This window comes from Engystomops pustulosus, chromosome 4 (assembly GCF_040894005.1).
Source record: "Engystomops pustulosus chromosome 4, aEngPut4.maternal, whole genome shotgun sequence".
Lineage (NCBI taxonomy): Eukaryota > Metazoa > Chordata > Amphibia > Anura > Leptodactylidae > Engystomops > Engystomops pustulosus.
Genome location: NC_092414.1, coordinates 124,089,594 through 124,108,656, shown reverse-complemented (window position 1 = coordinate 124,108,656; position 19,063 = coordinate 124,089,594). Strand labels below are relative to the sequence as shown.

The 19,063-nt window shown below is 37.6% G+C and overlaps 1 protein-coding gene across 5 annotated transcripts in view; it reads right to left on the bottom strand.

Annotated features, from left to right (window-relative positions):
- Window positions 1-543: 543 nt before the first annotated feature.
- The window catches only part of GRM3 (glutamate metabotropic receptor 3), a 200,373-nt gene continuing 181,853 nt past the window's right edge, over window positions 544-19,063 (bottom strand). For all 5 annotated transcript variants that reach the window (XM_072147288.1, XM_072147287.1, XM_072147289.1 and 2 more), the window contains 3 exons: window positions 11,658-12,721; window positions 10,061-10,235; window positions 544-3,219 (listed from right to left, as the gene is read on the bottom strand). In XM_072147288.1, the coding sequence (XP_072003389.1) occupies window positions 3,143-3,219; window positions 10,061-10,235; window positions 11,658-12,721 (1,316 nt within the window). In that variant the 3' untranslated portion in view covers window positions 544-3,142. The remainder of the gene's footprint in view (window positions 3,220-10,060; window positions 10,236-11,657; window positions 12,722-19,063) is intronic.

Sequence of the window (19,063 nt, the reverse complement as noted above, 5' to 3'; positions counted from 1 at the left end):
TGTTTTAGTTTCTAAAAGTGTCCTGTCTTTTAATTCATCACCCAGACATTCTTGACTGTAAAATGGCCGCAGATGAAGGGCCATGTGATCTGTCTGACTGTCCATGACCAATTGCTCTGCCGGTACCGCGATATTATGTTGATGAATTCAACCATAAGGTCCTGGCAGGGCGATTGTTCATGAACAGATAGAGATCACATGACCCTCAATCTGTGGCCATTTTATGGTCAGGAAATTCTGCCTGACAAGGTAAAAGACAGGAGTCTTCAATTTACATATCAAAAAAGCATCACAGAACTTTTAATAGATATGTATTGCTAAATTACCCAATATCCTGTCCCTCCCCATGTACACACACATTATGAAAAGATGAGATAAAGTGGCCACCCCTTAAATGTTTCCTCATAATATTATCATCCACCCCTCCCCCAGGTATTATCGCTTCACCATAACCTCCAGGTATCATCTCTCCTACAATCAGAATTATTCTCTTGTTTCACTATATGAGGAAGCTATAGCACCTAGTGTAAAAAAATTGAGACCTTTTTAGTCAAACATAAAAATATTTATTGGAAGTATTAGAATGAACATTCTATACTTTATACAAGACAAGCAGCACTGTCTTCCATAGATACCACCATACAGAACTTATAAAAGTGCCCATTCACAATAGTTTGTGTAAGCCGCCAATGTCTTTACAACATTATACTGTCATACTAATAATATATTATTTATGAAATATTCCATGTCCTATACAATACTGCAGTGAAAGCATATGAGGCATAGGTTAGTACAGAATACATCCTGCAACAGAACACACGCTTTGAATAATGTGACCACAGTGATTTACATAGTTTCTATTAACAATATCTTCTAGAAAAACATCACTCTTTTAGCTTATGTGTTCCTTACGGTTAAATTCTGCATATACAGTTTAGTGAAATACAAATTTCAGGAATGTATTTTTCCCAATTATTCCCATTCTTCGTTATACATATCATTTCAGTTTTAAGTTAGTAGGCGAAAAATTTGACAATTCAAAATGTAACAAAAGACGTCTTGTGCTTTACTTTACAGTCTTGTTATTTGTTTTTGTGCTTTCTCTATCCTTTATCCTTTTGCTTTCCCAGTTTCTCAGGCTTCTTTGCATTCTGTTCATTATCCACCAGTTTAGGACTGTTGGTGCTTCGATACAATTGAAAGGGGACATTGTGTGCATCACTTTTTGCAGTATACATAGTCATGTAACCGGGAAAGTCTTTGTTCATACAATATATATTATAAGATCATTTTAAACCCCTACTTTGTATCTGAGTAACGACATAAATAATGGTATATAATAAATTCAAATTTATTTATAAATATATTTTAATCATCATTTTATCATAATCTGCTATTTATTCCTTAGGACAATAAACATTTATTGTAGGAAAACTGTGGCAAAAACTGGAGCTTCTCATTTTGAATATTCAACGGGAGCCCTTTAAAGTCACTATGGAACAATCACTGCAAGCAACCTATTCATTTCAATGGTACATAGCAACAGGCCCACTACCATGTAACCATACTGGTAGGTATTTGCTCCAGCAGGGAGGGGGAAGTGGTCAACAGGAGGTTAGATGTCTCCCTGCTGAAAGTTTCCCTAACATATGTGCATGCATCAGTGCATTCCCACGCAAGGAAAGTTTACATTGACAATAGTTTGTTCCCCAGAACACTCATCATTTTACTTATGGATGGCACTTTTCAAAGTCCAGGACTGCTTAAGCAATGTATCAGCTTCACCTAGAGACACATCTTGTTAAATCTGCTCATAGTGGCGGTATACTTGAAGTACAATCAAGATCTGCTTCATGTTGTAATAAAGTACCTAGAAATGGACCATCACCCAAAGTATAGCCTCACACATATGATCATATGCATTCTGGCCTGCACACTATATTGTCATCCATGTGGTTTTTGTATTGATCTAATTACATTTTATGTCTAAAGGTTGGATGTTGTGAAAAGTGCTTTACAATGTATCTTTATTCTGCGGGGAAAAAACTATGGGAAAAACACTGTGATTGTTTTTTTTGCATGTATTGTATATATAAATGTCGGTGTAATAAATTGCCCCTGTGTGTTGTAGGACCCATACATTTTATTATTGTGTGATTCCTCACTTTCCCTGTAATGGTGCTGTGGAGAAATTCATCTCTTCCCAAATTAATCCACTCACTACTTGCGATTGGTGGAGAGATTAGAAGTAGAATACCCTCTTTAAATAAGAGAAAGATGTGTTATTAGTTTTAGAAAGATTTATCCTTATTCAGTTTATTCGGGTCCTACGGTTCGATTACTGTAGTTTTGCAACAAAAAAAGAAAAAAAATTAAAACCTTAACTACAATTAAAATAATAAATATACATTTACAAACCACATAAAATATTTTTTCATGGCTATTGATCTCTGATTTATCTCTGAATCAAGTCTAATGTTAAAAAAAAAAATTATATTTTTGCATTGTACAATACTGTCAAAATACATTGTTCCAGTGTCTTTTTTTTGTTAAACGTGCACCAAACATTTCATTTATTTACTGATTTATTGAAATTATATTGATATTGTCGTCTCCCTCATTTCCAGGATACTGTAGAAGCTATACATTCATTTACTTTATTGTATTCCTCAGAAACCTTCAAGTCAGTGCAACACAACAGTTTATAAGTACCAAGAAATACATGCTATAAACCTCTACAAAGGTATTATTACTGGCTTCTTTACATTAATACTGCTTCAGTTGTGCAAAAACAACCAGTTACATGTCATGTAACTATAAGTAACATAATGCATTCTAAAAATGGTTACAACAATAACCTAGTTTACAAAAAGTCATAGGAAAGTAAATAACCCATATAATACATGGCCAAGGCCATAATTACTCGGTGGACACAGCAAGTTGTGTAGATAATGTACCTTATTTACATGGTCTCTAAAACGGTGAATTACAGTCGTAATTGAATCAATCTAAAAAGCTCTAGAACATCATTGTAGACAGTCCTCAAAAATATTTTTTTTCTAAAAAAAAAAGACAGGACTGCACAACAAGTGCATATTTTCTAACAGTCTAAAAATCTTTAGGGCAGAAATGCTCATGACGATTATAAGGATGAGGTGGTGGAGTCTAGAACTTCTCCTCCATTACATATGGTTGGTGTGTAATGTGCACTGGCAGAAGCTGAAAAAAAAAACATCAATAAATTAATAACAATACAGACACTGCAATATTAATATAAAACATTTTTTTAAGTATTTTAAAAAATCTGTAAATAGAAAACTATTGCTTAAATTCTTAATGACGGAGCCAGAAAAAGCTTGAGTGATTGGGCATTCTTAGCTAATTTTCATATGTAGTTGTTGTAGTTGTTTAAGAGCCATAACATTTTTATTGTGCTGTACCTTTATTTCATAAGGCTAGATAAAAATGTTTATTCATATTTGATAAAAAGCTTTATTTGTATAGAATATATATATATATATATATATATATATATATATATATATATATATATATATATTATGTTTTGTTCATTTTAACGCAAAATGAATACTAATTTCCCATTGTGTGGTGTTCCTTTTGATATATAAAATATATAGTCCTGGGCAAATCGGATGATGTTTTTCATAGTTGGGCAGGGGATATGTATGTGGGATTTTTGTAATATTTTCCCATTACATGTCTCTTTCTTTACATTTTTACATTTTGGAAATTTTTTTATTAGTTCCACCATGGGACATGAATAAGCAATCATCTGATTGTTTGTTCATGATAATATCCTGCAATACTGAAGTATTTCACGGTATTAACTCAGTCAGCATATTTACATGAATAGGCCGACACTGTGGGGCACATTTACTAATAACAGTGCAAACTGCACTATATGTAGTTCGCCCATGTAGTGTGCAAAAGAAAATTGTTGCACTCTATCGGAGCTGTGCAGAGGGCGCCAGATTCAAGAAGAATGATTCAGGATTTCTGGCGCCCTCTGCACAGCTCCGATAGAGTGCAACAATTTTCTTTTGGTGCACCTTTAACATGGGGCGTGAGACACAACTCTGTGGGACTTTGCATGTTAAATCTGGCACACGGTCTGACTGAGTACCATAACGCCCCCTTCTGTGCAGAAATTTGTGTCGCGTGAAGAATAGCGAAGAATAGAATGGTGCAAGCGCCTTAGTAAATGTGCCCCTGTGACTTTAAGATTTTGTCACAGACGGGATCTTATAGGCATTGCCTGAGGACAGCCTTGGGGTCCTGCCAGAGAAACAATCGGTGCCCCCGAAGATGGCGCTGACTGCAGCTTTAACAGGTTGAACACCCGCCACTGAGCCTTAAGTGCCAGAGTTTAGTGATGGATATATCTTCCGCTCAGAGGCATGAGGTTAAGAAATACATAGATGCAGTTAAAGTTTGCTGCAAATAGCAAGAAGACTGGTACTGCAAGATATCACTGTATCAAAGTACTAAGACTGGTTTTGTAAGATATTTCTGTATGTGCACACATTTATACCACAATAAAAAAATCACTTGAGCAAGTAACCAGTTGGAGTGCCAGGATTATTATTTATTTGTCTATATGGGGTCATATCCCTATCTTTGGCACCCCTCAACATAAGGAATGCAACCGTGATATTGATATGCTATTGACTTCCTTTTAAATGAGGCTAGAACTGCAAACTGTACTACCCCTGGTACTGTATTAGTGTGCAAGATCCACTTTTTCACACTGCCCTGAAAACGGCAATTTATTCTCTATGTCCCTCACAGAGCACAGTGTTGGATGCAATTGGATCTATCATCTCTGTGGTATTCTTTCATTTCCAAAAATAGCCAAAAATGAAAGAATAACATTTTTGAGTGGAAATTAGGGAATGTGTTAAAACAGCAGCTTTACAGCCTTTACTCTCTGTCTGAAGTGTACCAGTGTTCCTCTCCCTGAACTCATGTAATAGGGTGTTAAATCTTTGTTGGAAACAATTACAATAGAAATATTCTTTATGTGCTGCAAAATATGGAACAATCTTTTGCCTTCATTGTGTCCTCCAAATGCAGAAGTAATATACAGTATGTACATAATTGTATTGATACTAATTGTTTATATTCAACTATGTATCAGACTGACAAGAAAAGAAAATCAGAATTCCATTTATAGTTTCAAAGTATCCTAAATCAGGGTGAGTCACAGTGACCTGACTGATAGACAGTATTAGAGAATACCGTCGCTTGTGTGAAATTTCTCATTAGCTGCCCGATTGTGCTTGCTGTATAGCGGTTTTATTGTCTACCTAAGTTAGTGTTTCTCATCGATTGCAGGTTTTCAATAACAGTACTTTTCAGAGTGATAATAAAGATTTCTAGGAAAACACTCTGCAAGGATAGCTAAAAGGAAAAAAGGTATTGACAGCACACTTGATGTAGAATCTCCATAGTGGCAAAGACTTATAGGAATGTATATGTATAGAAGGGTTTCTTTAGCATAATGTGTTCAGATGCCATTAATAATGTGTACTGGATATACTGTTCTTCTATGCATAGGACTGCTGTTATTATATCGTAGGTATAGTGGCTTATGAAGTGCATATCTTTATGCTGAAAATAGGGAAAGTTAAACAATTCTACAATAAATTTGTTGATTACATATTTTATATAAAATTTTATATACTGCCACTATAATTTTGGCATATATACCAGGGAATGCATTTGTAAAATATCCACCTATATCCCCTAATTATAAGGCAAAGAGGTATATGTCATAAAATACAGTACACTGTTTTAGATCAAACTAAAAATGTTCAGTGCGCAGTCTATGTTTTATGGGCTATGAGAACTATCACTCTTTTATTTCCATACGTAGCAACACAGGGCCAAATGTCAAGGCAGGGGCAGCATGTGCTACTGAACAGGGGTATATAAAGGATGGGGCTCTTTTCAACCCCATTAAGTTTGTGCATGGAATTTGTGTGGTATGTGTATCTCATGTGTGTGTATGTGTGTTATGTAAATAATATGTATGATCAGTATTTCTTATGAGTGCAGTTTGCTTGTCAGTTATATGTGTATATTAAAGTTACTAAGAATTTAGGGATGCACTGACTCTATGGCCACTTAACCAGTGTGCACTTGTTTTAAATATTAAGGTATCACCAACTAAGGATAAGTATAGAGAACTAGAAATAACAAACTGGCACCGCAATAGATGGAACTATGGATAATTTGAAAGAATAAAATTATGTTTATTACATGAAACCCCTAAAAAATGGTATAATATATAGTATAAAAGAATATCTTGCAGAACCCATACAGAGAATCCTACTATTGTAATTTAAACTTATCTGTATTGGTACAGTTTCTTTTTAACCTTCTGTACTGTCTATAGATAAATATGTAGAAGGAGCAGCACTGTGGATAACCAGATTAAATCCAATGTGGGTGCAGGCTTCAAGGAACTGACTCAGGATCCCATATGCATACAAACTCCAAGGAAGGAAGCAGCACTCCAAGATAAATAGTGAATATTTATTCCGCCAGTGGTAAATGCTACGTTTCGGCTGACTCTATGCAGCCATTGCTTGAGAATGCTTGAGAATGGCTGCATAGAGTCAGCCGAAATGTAGCACTTATCACTGGCAGAATAAATATTCACTATTTATCTTGGAGTGCTGCTTCCTTCCTTGGAGTCTGTACTGTCTATATATGGAAAGAAAAAAGTTAAAAAGAAACTGTACCAATACAAGAAAGAGGAATGAGGGTGAATCACAAGCACTCACTTCACAATTTAAAGAAAAGAACTATAGTAAATATGTTTTACATAAAGCATATAAAAAGCAAAACATCTGGAATGGACCGACGTGTTTTTGGAATACAGTAATGAGGGACCTACATCAATTACTTCTAGAAACCCCCCCAAAAAGGCTACCAAGATAGTCTTACCGTTTAACACTAGTTATAGAAAGCTTGAAAAGGTCATTTGTAAACATTGGGAAGTGCTAAAAAATGATAAGGTCCTCCATGACTTCTTGCTTGTGAAACCTCCAATTATTTCCACTAAAGCTCCAAATTTAGGTATAAACATAGCCCCCACAGTCAAATCAAATAAGAAACAATCATTTTTGGGTACTTGGTTCGACATGAAAGGCTTCTTTAGATGTGGTTGTTGCATTGGTTGTTCGGCCTCATCGTTTACAGGAAGAACACCAGTCTTAACGTCTACTGAAATACATTTCAATTTAATATCAAAGAAACTATGACTTGTGACACCAAGGAGTCATTTATTTTTTACAGTGTCCTTGTCATAAACAATTTATAGGTTGTACAATTCGACCATTCAAAGAAAGAATGGGCGAACATATCGGTAGTATCAAAAAAGGTACAACAACTCATAATTTATATAAACATTTTAAGCTGGTGCACAGTAGTGATCCAAGCAGGCTCATTTATTCAGCCATACATACTGTTACTAAGGATAGGCAAGGGGGCAATTTAATTCTCAATATGTCTAGAGCTGAAACAAGAAAAATATATAAATTAGAATCTTTGGTCCCAAAAAGACTTAATGCAGATGTTGCGTTATCAGGCTTCTTTGGTTATTTATGGGATTTGTTGCATCGGAGCCTATCATAACCCCAGGCTGTATCCAGCATTTATGGACTCTCCAATGCATCACATCTCATGTTTGGTTTATTATCTTGTATAATGGCAGAATATATTTTTTTATAGTGCATTACATGTTTTATATAGTTCTTAGAATGTTAAAGTTTGGGTCTGTTACAGGTTTTGTACATAACTCTGAGAAACAAGTTTGTTTCAAAGGCACTCATTTTATTATTATTCCAGACATATATGTCTATTATGGTCAATGTCTACTTCATATATATTTACAGTAAAACATACAGCTATTAGTTTTTGGGATGTATTGTAGTATATTGTTTTTTTCTGCAATATACTGTCTTGCATGTGAGAATCATGCAGTAGTGGCAGCAGTCCTTGTAGAAAATAGTCTTTTTTTCCCCTCCAGAGTTAGAAGTGCAATGTTTCAGCTCTTCATTAGAGCTATTTTCAAGCTTGAAAATAGCTCTAATGAAGAGCTAAAACGTTGCACTCTTGGTGAAGAAAAAACACCTGAGCCAGGTGTTTGGGCAAGCACCCAATCCAGGGTTTTAACCCTAATGCCACTTCATCTTTTACTGTCTTGCATGTGATATATCTAAAATGTTGTAACCCAATTACAATATTAGGATCTTTTCAAGGGTCCAGCAAGATACTCTTGTATACTCTATATCAGTGGTGACGATCCTATGGCACGGGTGCCACAGGTGGCACTCAGAGCCCTCTCTGTGGACACCCAGGTCATCACCACAGGGGCCCCAGAGGAAGCACAAAGAGGCTCCATTGTGAGCATAAGGTAACGAAAGTGGCATATGGGACATCACCAAAGAGGACAAAAGGTATCTTCATGGATTCCCAGACAGCCAAGGACTTGCCGCACTCAGTGCTATCTTAAGGGGGTTGGCAAGAAGTTGAAAAACTTAGCTGCTTTCTTCAGAACACAGCTCCACACCTGACTATGGTTTGTGTTGGTATTGCAACTCTGCTGGATAGAGATGAATAGAGCTGAGTCCCAATAACGGTACAAACCATAGTCAGATGTGGCACTGTTTTTGGAAGAAATCAGTCAAGTTATTTAACCTCTGGACAAACCCTTTAAATCAACAGCGCTGCCTGAGACTACTGGAGGAACTGGAAGGGGTGGGCAGATCTGCATTATCATTATAGCTCCGGCTCCAGAGATGACAATTCCTTCTGTTCAGGGGAACCTGAATTTGTCCTCATTCTTTCTACTGTATTGATGTCCTCAGGATACTGACCTGATTGAAAGCTATGACATAGAAGGGAGCAATAAGTTTACCACTTTAATTGCCATGTTGGCACTTTGCGACATATAAGTGGGTTTTGGTTGTAGTTTGGGCACTCTGTCTATAAAAGGTTCGCCATCACTGCTCTATATCATACCATATTTTAGGGGTTTTATGTAATGTGTTGCCAGTTTGTTATTTCTAGCTCTCTACATGTGTATTTAGTTGCCATTTTTGTTTCATGTGTATAATATTGGTTAATATTGGTGGCATGATCCTGATTACTATTATATTTGTGGTCTGTGTCTCATATATTTGTATGTCCATTGTGGGGGATAACCTCTGATTTTCATCATGGGGGTGGACTCATACACCCTTCTTACATAAGAACATGTGCTCTGATTGTGGGCCCCTGTCCTGAAGGTTTAAATTATATTATTGAATGCTTTATTAGTATTATTTTTAGATTTGTTTTTATGGATCACAATTAATTATATAAAACTATTAAAATATATAGATTTGACAACAGGCCCTGTCATGATGTGAACATAGCCAAGGGTTGTTGGACTTCACAAGACAGTCTAAAACGTGTAAGTTTTTCATGGTTGTGTTCGGTTAAAGATGTTTTTACAGGAATGACCAAGTTGGATTATTCTTACATAGACTGATTGTTTTAGTTATTGCAGTTTTCAATAATTGTCTATTTTAGGGTTAGGACCTCAGTTTTAAAAACTGGAAAACCCTTGCGACAAAAGGGCAACTGTAATGGAATGTGGAAAATCAATTTTTATTATTTCTTCAGGAAAGACAAATACCTTGTATTTGAAATAACCCACAGAACAAAATTGGTTCTTGAAGTTGCGGCTATGGATCATTTTGGCAACTGTGCGTGTACTTAAGCAATGTGTCAGAATCTAGACTACCATTACCAGTAATGCACATTCAGCATTTGAAAAGTCAAGTTTGCATTTTTGGGTTGAGTTTGCATTTTTTTTTGTAGCCGTATGGAGGTTGGGAATGCTACATTGACGCTAGAATGATATATCTGTTTCTATCTATCTATCTATCTATCTATCTTTCTTCACATATTTCTAAATATTAGAATTTATTTAAAGTGATGAACGGATTTGTCAATTTTAATTGTGCAGCTGAAGTCATATACTTACACTGGGAATACGTTGTTGCAGTGCCGCTTACACTGAACCTATTTAAGTGGAGTCTGTGTGTCACAACATTTTTCTGCGGTTGAAATAGAATGATATGTACTTTCGGTGCAAATAGACATCCCAAGACTACAAAACCACTCAGGCTCACAGAAATGCACATCGTAGTAGTTTGGACCTGAAACAGAGTGAAAAGAATGCAGACATTCCATTTTTACTTAGCTTCACTTTTATGCACTTTTAGATTACATTTGTGTAACAGCATCTGCCATAGTCAAACAGAAAGAATTAGAAATTTGAACTGAGTATTTTCAGTGGGTATGGAAAGTATTCGGACCCCTATAAATTTTTCCCCCTTTGTTTCATTGCAGCCAAAGATCAAAAAAGTTTTTTTGCTCATTAATGTACACTCTGTATCCCTTTTTGACAGAAAGAACAGAAATGTTTGTATTTTGCTAATTTATTAAAAGAGAAAAACTGAAATATCACATGGTCATAAGTATTCAGACCCTTTGCTCAGTATTGAGTAGAAGCACCTTTTAAGCTAGTACAGCCATGAGTCTTCTTGGGAATGATGCAACAAGTTTTTTACACCTGGAAAAACCTAGTAGATCCTCTACAGTTCCCTTAGGTTGGATGGTGAGCGTTGATGGACAGCCAATTTCAAGTCTCTCCAGAGATGCTGATTTGGGTTTGGGTCAGGGCTCTTGTTGGGCTAGTTAAAGGGAACCTGTCACCAGGAGACCCATTTTTAGCACTCCCCCAGTCCCCACAGAGCATAGTACATACACTGCCAAAGAGTTTTTGTATAAAAAATTGGTTTTACAGAAAAAAAGATATGTTATATTGTACCTTTCATAAGCATCTGCTGTGTGACTAGGCAGTTGCCAAAAGGGAGGATCTGGTAAGGAGCAGTTCCCCTCCACCCTTGGGAAACAGCTTCTCCATGTGACCTTTTCAAATATATTAAAACACCCATTATTGGGCTTAGCGACGCCCCCTGCTGCTCTACAGCCAATCCTGAGTGATGGGAGTTATTCATATATTTGAAAAGGTCACATGTTTCCCAAGGGTGGGGGGGACTGCTCCTTTTCAGACCCTTCCATTTGGCAACTGCCTAGTTGCCTAATACAATTCAGAAACTGAACCCTGTGTTGTTAACGTCAGCCAAATTATCATAATGTTTTATGTGAATGTCTCTTGTAATTTTTATAATATTTTTACCACTTGACATCCATTGGTAAATGGCTTTACAAGTAAACTTTGAAGAAAAATTCTGACATACAACATAGGGAGACCAAAAACATCACATCTTATGAGAACAAATCTTTTTGGAAATAGTTCCTGTTGATCCACGGAGTTACTTTGTCTGCCATCTTATGGGTCGGGAAGGAATTTTTCCCAATTTTGGGCCAATTGGAATCTCTTCAGGACTATTTTTTGCTTTTGTCTGGATCAACACTGTTTAATACAGGATTGATAGATTAGACTTGATGGACTGATGTCTTTTTCTATGATACCATGTCTTGTCTTCTATGATACTATGATATGTTAAAAATGTTTTTCTGTAACAGTTCTATATAAAAATGAATAAACTTACCCTGTAGTCACTGGACGTCACATAAAATATTGGAAGAAATGCGAGCCAGATAATGCAGGTTGTATACATTGTAAATCCAATAAACTTGGCTTCGTTGAAATTTTCTGGGCACTTCCTTGTTTTAAAGGCATATACAGTACATAATATCACAAGAACCACATCATATGTTAATGATATAAGCATACTTGAATCTTTCACATTACATTTTAATATGACAGTTTCTCTCTTCTCTGGAAGAGTAAATCGTCTGGTGCCTGGATATTCCAACATAAGCCATACAGACACAATGACAATTTGAACTGAGATGAGACTTAGGCATATTATAACTTGAGATTTGGGGCTGATGAATTTAGGTCTTTGAGCACCATCTTTTACACCACTAAAGATCCGAGCAATTCTATTTGTCTTTGTTAGAAGTGCTGAGTAGCAAACTACAAAAGAAGTCCCCAGCCCCAAACGTCGTAGAGTACATATGACTGGGGAGGGTTTGGCAATGAAGAAAAATGTCATACAATAACACATAAAAACTCCAATCAAGAGAATATAGCAGAGTTCACGTCCAGAAGCCTTGACCAAAGGAGTGTTATTGTGCTTGACGAAGACTCCACCCACAAGGAATGTACACAAAAAGCCCAGACAGGCAATTGTCACCGGGCCTATGGCCCATGCATCTTCCCATTTAATGTAGTCTTCTGGTAAGTCAAAACATCCAGTTAGGTCTGATGTGGGCCAACGTCCTGGTCCACAATCAGCACATGTAAATTCATCTGCAAGATACTGATATGTTTCACATGGAATACAGATCCAACAGCAGACATCTCCAGGTTGCATATTCTTCATTTCATTTGGAGCACATGGATCACTGCACTGTGATGTGGGAACCATACTCTTTGACCACTGTATGACATCCACATCGAGGGATAAGGTTTCTGCCCACTGACCTATTTTTAGATATGAGTATTTGCCATTATTGTACTGAAAATTGAAGACATTATATAAACCAAGGCCATCTCCATATGCATCAAACTTCACAATGCTGTCTGCAGATGGTGGAATAAATGGAGCTGTGGGAAAAAGAAAAAAAAAGAGTGTTTAAGAACATATATGTACAAGCATATCTGCAAATACTATTGACAGTATAGTTTGTCCTTTAGCCTTAGCATACAGAAGGGTAATATATCTGGAACTGTGGAAAGTGTAGTAAACTCTTAAAACAGAAGGTTTAAACTTAAGCCACATGCACACAAACATGTTTTGGGGCCAAGTGGTAGCCGTTTTTTTTTTTAACAGCTACAAAAACGCCCCCATGACTTTCTATGGGCTCGTGCACACAGCCGTGCATTCCATGGCTCGGTTCATGAGCCGACCGTCTGGGATGCAAAAGAAAGAGAAGGTCCATTGTCTTTCTCTTTCCATTGATTATTAAGATCTGAACACCAAGCTGGTAAATGTAGTTTAGGCCTTTAGCTAGTGGATTTACAGATGTGTAACGATGACTTATTTGTATGAAAATATGTAACAAATGGTTAACGTATTTGTATTATTTTGCTCTAATACTACTAACACAGATATATTACAATACCTTGTTTTCATACATAAAATGTATGCTATTGTTTTAACTATATTATATAATAAATCTCAACTCCACTTATTCATTATTTTTTGAGAATGTAGTGTTTTAATTCTGTTTATGGACTTCGCTTATATGGCCTCATCTGCTGTCAGCAATATGTTCATGAAGAAACTTTCTATTTTCAGAATCAAATATAATATGATGTGACATTTTGTGACCTGATATGTCCAGTTTTATCATGGCATTGACATGACTCCTGTCCAAAGGCTGTCAAGTCTGGAGGCCATAAAGATTTATTCCAGACAGTTTAAAATTCTTGTGCATACAAAATGACAATTATTGTATCATTAGAGGTAGGCTAACGTTAGGATATTAATGACATTCCACAAATAGGCTGTAAAAAGGAGATAGTATAACAGTTCTTACATTTGTTCTTCCTTTTTCATGAGTGCTAACTTGTGCTGATATGGTTTCCTATTATCAATTTCTACTGCCCTTTACCTTCCACATAAAATCCATTTCTGATCAGCATACAACTGTCAGGTCAATAGTTAAGCTTTCTCTTGACATTCATGAAAACCTCTTCAGGTCCTTTCTTTTTCTTGCAGCTAAATTTCCTACTTTATGTCTCATGTTCTTATAAGTGTCCTCCAGCTGTAGAGAGGCAGCAGATATCATGACACATAACCATAGGTGGTGGTCTTGACTAACAGACTTCTGGAAGAAGTAAATGATCAAGTATTTTTCAGTTAGGGCTCCTTTACTTGTTTAAGGGAAAGTATACCTGTCAAGTCTGAACCAGGAGCAAATTGCAATCACAACCTATGTAAACGTTATAGCACAGTACAATATAAAAAGAGAGTTATTGTAGTCAAAACAGTACTAATGGTACTAAAAATTCACTGCCCCAAGACAAATGGTTACATTGTGCCCATCAGTGCCTTTCAGCAGCTCACATTGATACAGGGCTACTAGTCAGGTTCATTACCACAGTTTTAATATTAGAGGCGCAGACCCAAAAATATGTTTTTTCTCTCAGTAATGGTAGAAATTCAGCTCACCTTCCAGCCATGTAGGTGTCCTAGTATGGCACGGATCGCCCCTCTGCTGGGGCCGTATAGACCATTGAAAAAATTCCGATATCCAGCCTTGTCATCAACCACTTCATATCTTAATTTAGGCAAATATTAAAATTCCATAGCAAGTAGTCTTTACCAACGCGTTTCAAACAGGCTAGCCGTTCTTAGTCATGGCAGCCATGACTAAGAACGGCTAGCCTGTTTGAAACGCGTTGGCCAAGACTACTTGCTATGGAATTTTAATATATGCCTAAATAAAGATAGGAAGTTGTTCCTGACAAGGCTGGATATCGGAATTTTTTCAATGGTTTTTTCTCTCACCCACAAAAAGCTTATCAATGATACAGATTAGACAAAGCAGCTCAGCTCTATGTATGGTAGATACTTCTATATATTTGCTGCTTAGATACAGCAGCTCAGCTCTATGTATAATAGAGATATAGCAGCATCTCTTAGTATAAGAGTATAAATCCAATCCAGTAGAATAAATCAATTCCTCCTTTTTTACACCCAATGTTAACCCCTTTTTTTTAACAGTATGCACCTATATGCTTTCCTCCTCCTCATGTAGTCTATTGCCTGTATTCCTCTTTATCACATCCTGCACCCCATGACTTCCTCTGTTGTATAGATTATTAACATGCACTCTCTATGCCCCCCTCTTTCTCCAGCCTGTAGCCCAGTGTCACCTTCTTAAACCAATTTGAACCCCGATGTCCCCAACTTCAATTAGGATGAATCTCTATGTCTCCCTTATTCTAGTCTGTACCCCACTTTCTATAGCCTATCCAATGTCTTTCTCTGTCTCACTGCCTGTTAAAGGGTCATGTAGATGTAATTTACTGGACTACAGGATCTGTAATTATGTCAATGATCACATGGTCTTGACATCATTGCAGATCCTCAAGATCCATTGGTAAATCGTATTTACGTTTAGATATAGTTTTTTCCTAGGCTGAAGGACCCGTGCTCATGATGACATTGCAGGTCCTTCATGGTATTTGTGTTACAAATTGAAGAAATATGTAATGAAACTGGCCCCTCATCCCAGCCATGCCTAGAAATACTACCATTTTAATAAGGTCATTAGTAAAAATATCAACAGATATCAATTAATATCAGCAGGTATTAATCTACATAAAAATTATTTACAACAGATAATTGACAATCAGTCTTCAGATTGTGAAGTCCTCAATTTTTCTTGAGGAGAGTAAATCATCTGCTAAAATCCCTAAATCATTAATTTGTTAGTGCATGCCAGAGATTTCAATTAGTCAACACTTATAGTTTATTTAGTAAAACAAGATCGTAATTTATTGTAGTCAAGTGACATGAGATGCAAATTCCAAGCCCTAACATAAAGATTAGTTATCTAGTTAGCATTGCCCACAGAACATCTATGTGCTCTTATGTGAGGATGCAATCATCGATTGCAATCTGAAATATTCATTGTACAAGCTTCATGTGCAAATTCAGTTTTGTTCCAACACTCTTTTATGCTGATCTGGCTATAAAGTGAAAATCATTCATCTGGATATTTGTTCCATTTTGAGTTATTGGGGCAAATTTACTTACCCGGCCCATTCGCGATCCAGCGGCGCGTTCTCTGCTCTGGATTCGGGTCCGGCCGGGATTTAAGAAGGTAGTTCCTCCGCCGTCCACCAGGTGGCGCTGCTGCGCTGAAAGTCATCTCATCGCGCCGGAATCCACCACCTCGGGCCAGGTGAAGGTAAGCGCTCCCCAAGCGACACTTTTCCGGTTTTTAAATGCGGCGGTTTTTCCGAATACGTCGGGTTTTCGTTCGGCCACGCCCCCCGATTTCCGTCGCGCGCGTCCCGGCGCCGATGCGCCACAATCCGATCGCGTGCGCCACAATCCCGGGGCAATTCAGGCACAATCGGCGCAAATCGGAAATATTCGGGTAACACGTCGGGAAAACGCGAATCGGGCCCTTAGTAAATGACCCCCATTATGTTACAATTCAGTCTGTAATTTAACTTTTCAAGCTGTTTTATGGGGAAAATTTACTAAATTACTGGATTATGAATACACATACTTGTTTGACCTATGGTCTCAAAAAGATCTTAATCTGCACATTGGGGTGCATTTACCTACCCGGTCCAGTCGCGATCCAGCGGCGCGTTCTCCAACAAGGATTCGGGTCTGCCGGGATCCACTAAGGTCCGTGCGCCCGATATCCACCAGGTGTCGCTGCTGCACCGATTTCCGCCGGAGTTCACCTTCTTCGTCCCGATTTCTGTTGCGTGAAAGCCAGCGCCAAAATCCGATCGCATGTGCCAAAATCCCGGGGCAATTTGGCGCAAATCGGAAATCGCCGGGAAACCCGATGAAAGTGCGCGATTCGGACCCTTTGTAAATGAACCCCATTATCTTCAAATGAAAGGGGTTTCCAACCAATGAATATGTTGTATGTCAGTTTACTAATTCCCTGCCTTATCTGGTCCAAAGCCTCCATGGCCTCCAACTGGTCTCTATTTTTTGAGTGTCAGGGATGGAATAGCACAATTCCTAAAGTGTCATTCAACCAGTTTGACTTTGGTCTGTACAGGGATCTGGACTTCATAAGGTTGCTTGGAGTAATCCTGGGGGGTTAAAAACATACTGGCCCAGATCTATCAAACTGGCTGCGCCATTTTTCTGTCTGTCTGCTGCTCTTTCATAAAAGTACCTGTCAAGCCAATGAAATAAAGATTCTAGATTAGTCTGGCATTATGTTGCGTGGCACGTACATCAGGTCTGCTCATCTCTAATGAGGATGGCAAACAGAAGAATAGTGTAAAGGACCACACCTTGACTTCTTCCAGGGATTATTTAGATCATTAACATTTCCCCTAGTACAGGATGATTGTTGTCCATCCCAAAGAGTTTTTTCTCTTTCCTTTAAATCTAAACTGTTAAAATTTGGGTTGGACATGGTACTAACAAAACTAGAGTAATTCTAAAGAGTAATGGGCCATTGCTACAAATCATGTTGCTGCTTTAATTTTCTAGTAGCGATTTACAAGAGATTATGAGTCTTTTCTTCAGATAATATGATACTAGGAAAACTTGTGAAGAGATCCATCAACTCATGTTCACATCGAAGAATTCCTACTCTGCTACTATAAGCATCATAATCCGACTTGTTTCTGTTCAATATTAATATCACAGCTCATAATGATGGTAGACTTGTAGTGGATTTATTTGAAGCTGTTTACATTATTCATGTTAAAACTCTTGAAAAGCTTTTTCACAGTAGGACAACTACTTCTCCAGGTTTATGGTTTGTATTGTTGTGAGCGGTGTATTGCTGTCATGTTTATGATCTGCTTGATTGAAAGTGGAAAATGCTTTAAAGAAATGATACAGAAAAACAATAAAATGAACTTTTATGAGAGCTGAGTGGGCTGTGAGCCATACATAGAAAGGTGGTGTAACAAAAGTCTTTAACCCCTTATGGACCAAGCCACTTTAGGGCTTTCGGACCAAGCCAGATTTTCTTAACTCTGCCCTGTGTCATTATAGGTGGTTATAATCTTTAAATGCTTTAACATACCCAGGGGATTTTGAGATGTTTTTTTCACCACACATTGGGGGTCATTTACTAAGGGCCCGATTCACGTTTTCCCGTCGTGTTACCCGAATATTTCCGATTTGCGCCGATTTCCCCTGAATTGCCCCGGGATTTTGGCGCACACGATCGGATTGTGGCGCATCGGCGCTGGCATGCACGCGACGGAAATCGGGGGGTGTTGCCGAACGAAAACCTGACGGATTCGGAAAAACCGCCGCATTTAAAACAAAAAATGTGTCGCGAAAATTACACTTACCTTCACTAGGCATTGGCCGCTGAATTTCAGGGCATTCCAGCGCGCCTCCGGGGAACTTCAGTGCAGCGCCTCTGGGGAACTACCTTAGTGAATCCCGGCCGGACCCGAATCCACCGCAGAGAATGCGCCGCTGGATCGCGAACGGACCGGGTAAGTAAATCTGCCCCATTGTACTTCAAATTAGTGAAAAAATTTGGATCTTATCTTTTGCGTACAATTATGAAAAAAATGGAAATATGGCAAAAATTTTTAATAATAACTAACATTTCTAACAGCTGCTTTATGTTGGCATGGTTTTTTATGCATCCTCTCATTTTACTAGGATGTTATGGGGCTTAGAATAGTGGGTGCAATTTTTCACATTTTTCTGAAAATTGCAAAACCTATATTTACAGGCACGTGCTCAGTTTTCAAGTGACTTTGAGAGGGTAAACCCCTTAAGTTACCCCATTACAGAAACTACACCCCTCAATGTATGAGAAACCAACTTTAAGAAGCTTGCTGTTCCTTCAGGTGTTTTACAGGGGTTAAAGCACAATGGAGGTGGAATTCACAATTTGTCAAATTTTTTGGACAAAACATTAATTTTGCCCCCCCCCCAAATTCACAATGGGTTAAATGATGAAAAGCTCCACAAAGTTTAATACACAATTCCCCCCTGAATATGCTGATGCCTCATATGTGTTAGTAAACTGCAGTATGGGCACACAGCCAGGCATTGAATGGAAGGAGGCGCCATTCAGAGCAGATTTGCATTGTCATATTTTACCGGCTATAAAATGCTTATATATTTTTGTAATGTGGACAAATGGGGGCTTATTGTTTCTGGTATGAAAGCCACATTTTAGGTACTTCGTTTAGGGGGTTTAAATAGGGGGTTTAAATAGCTAATTGATGAGATTTTATTAACTCTTTCTTGGTGAA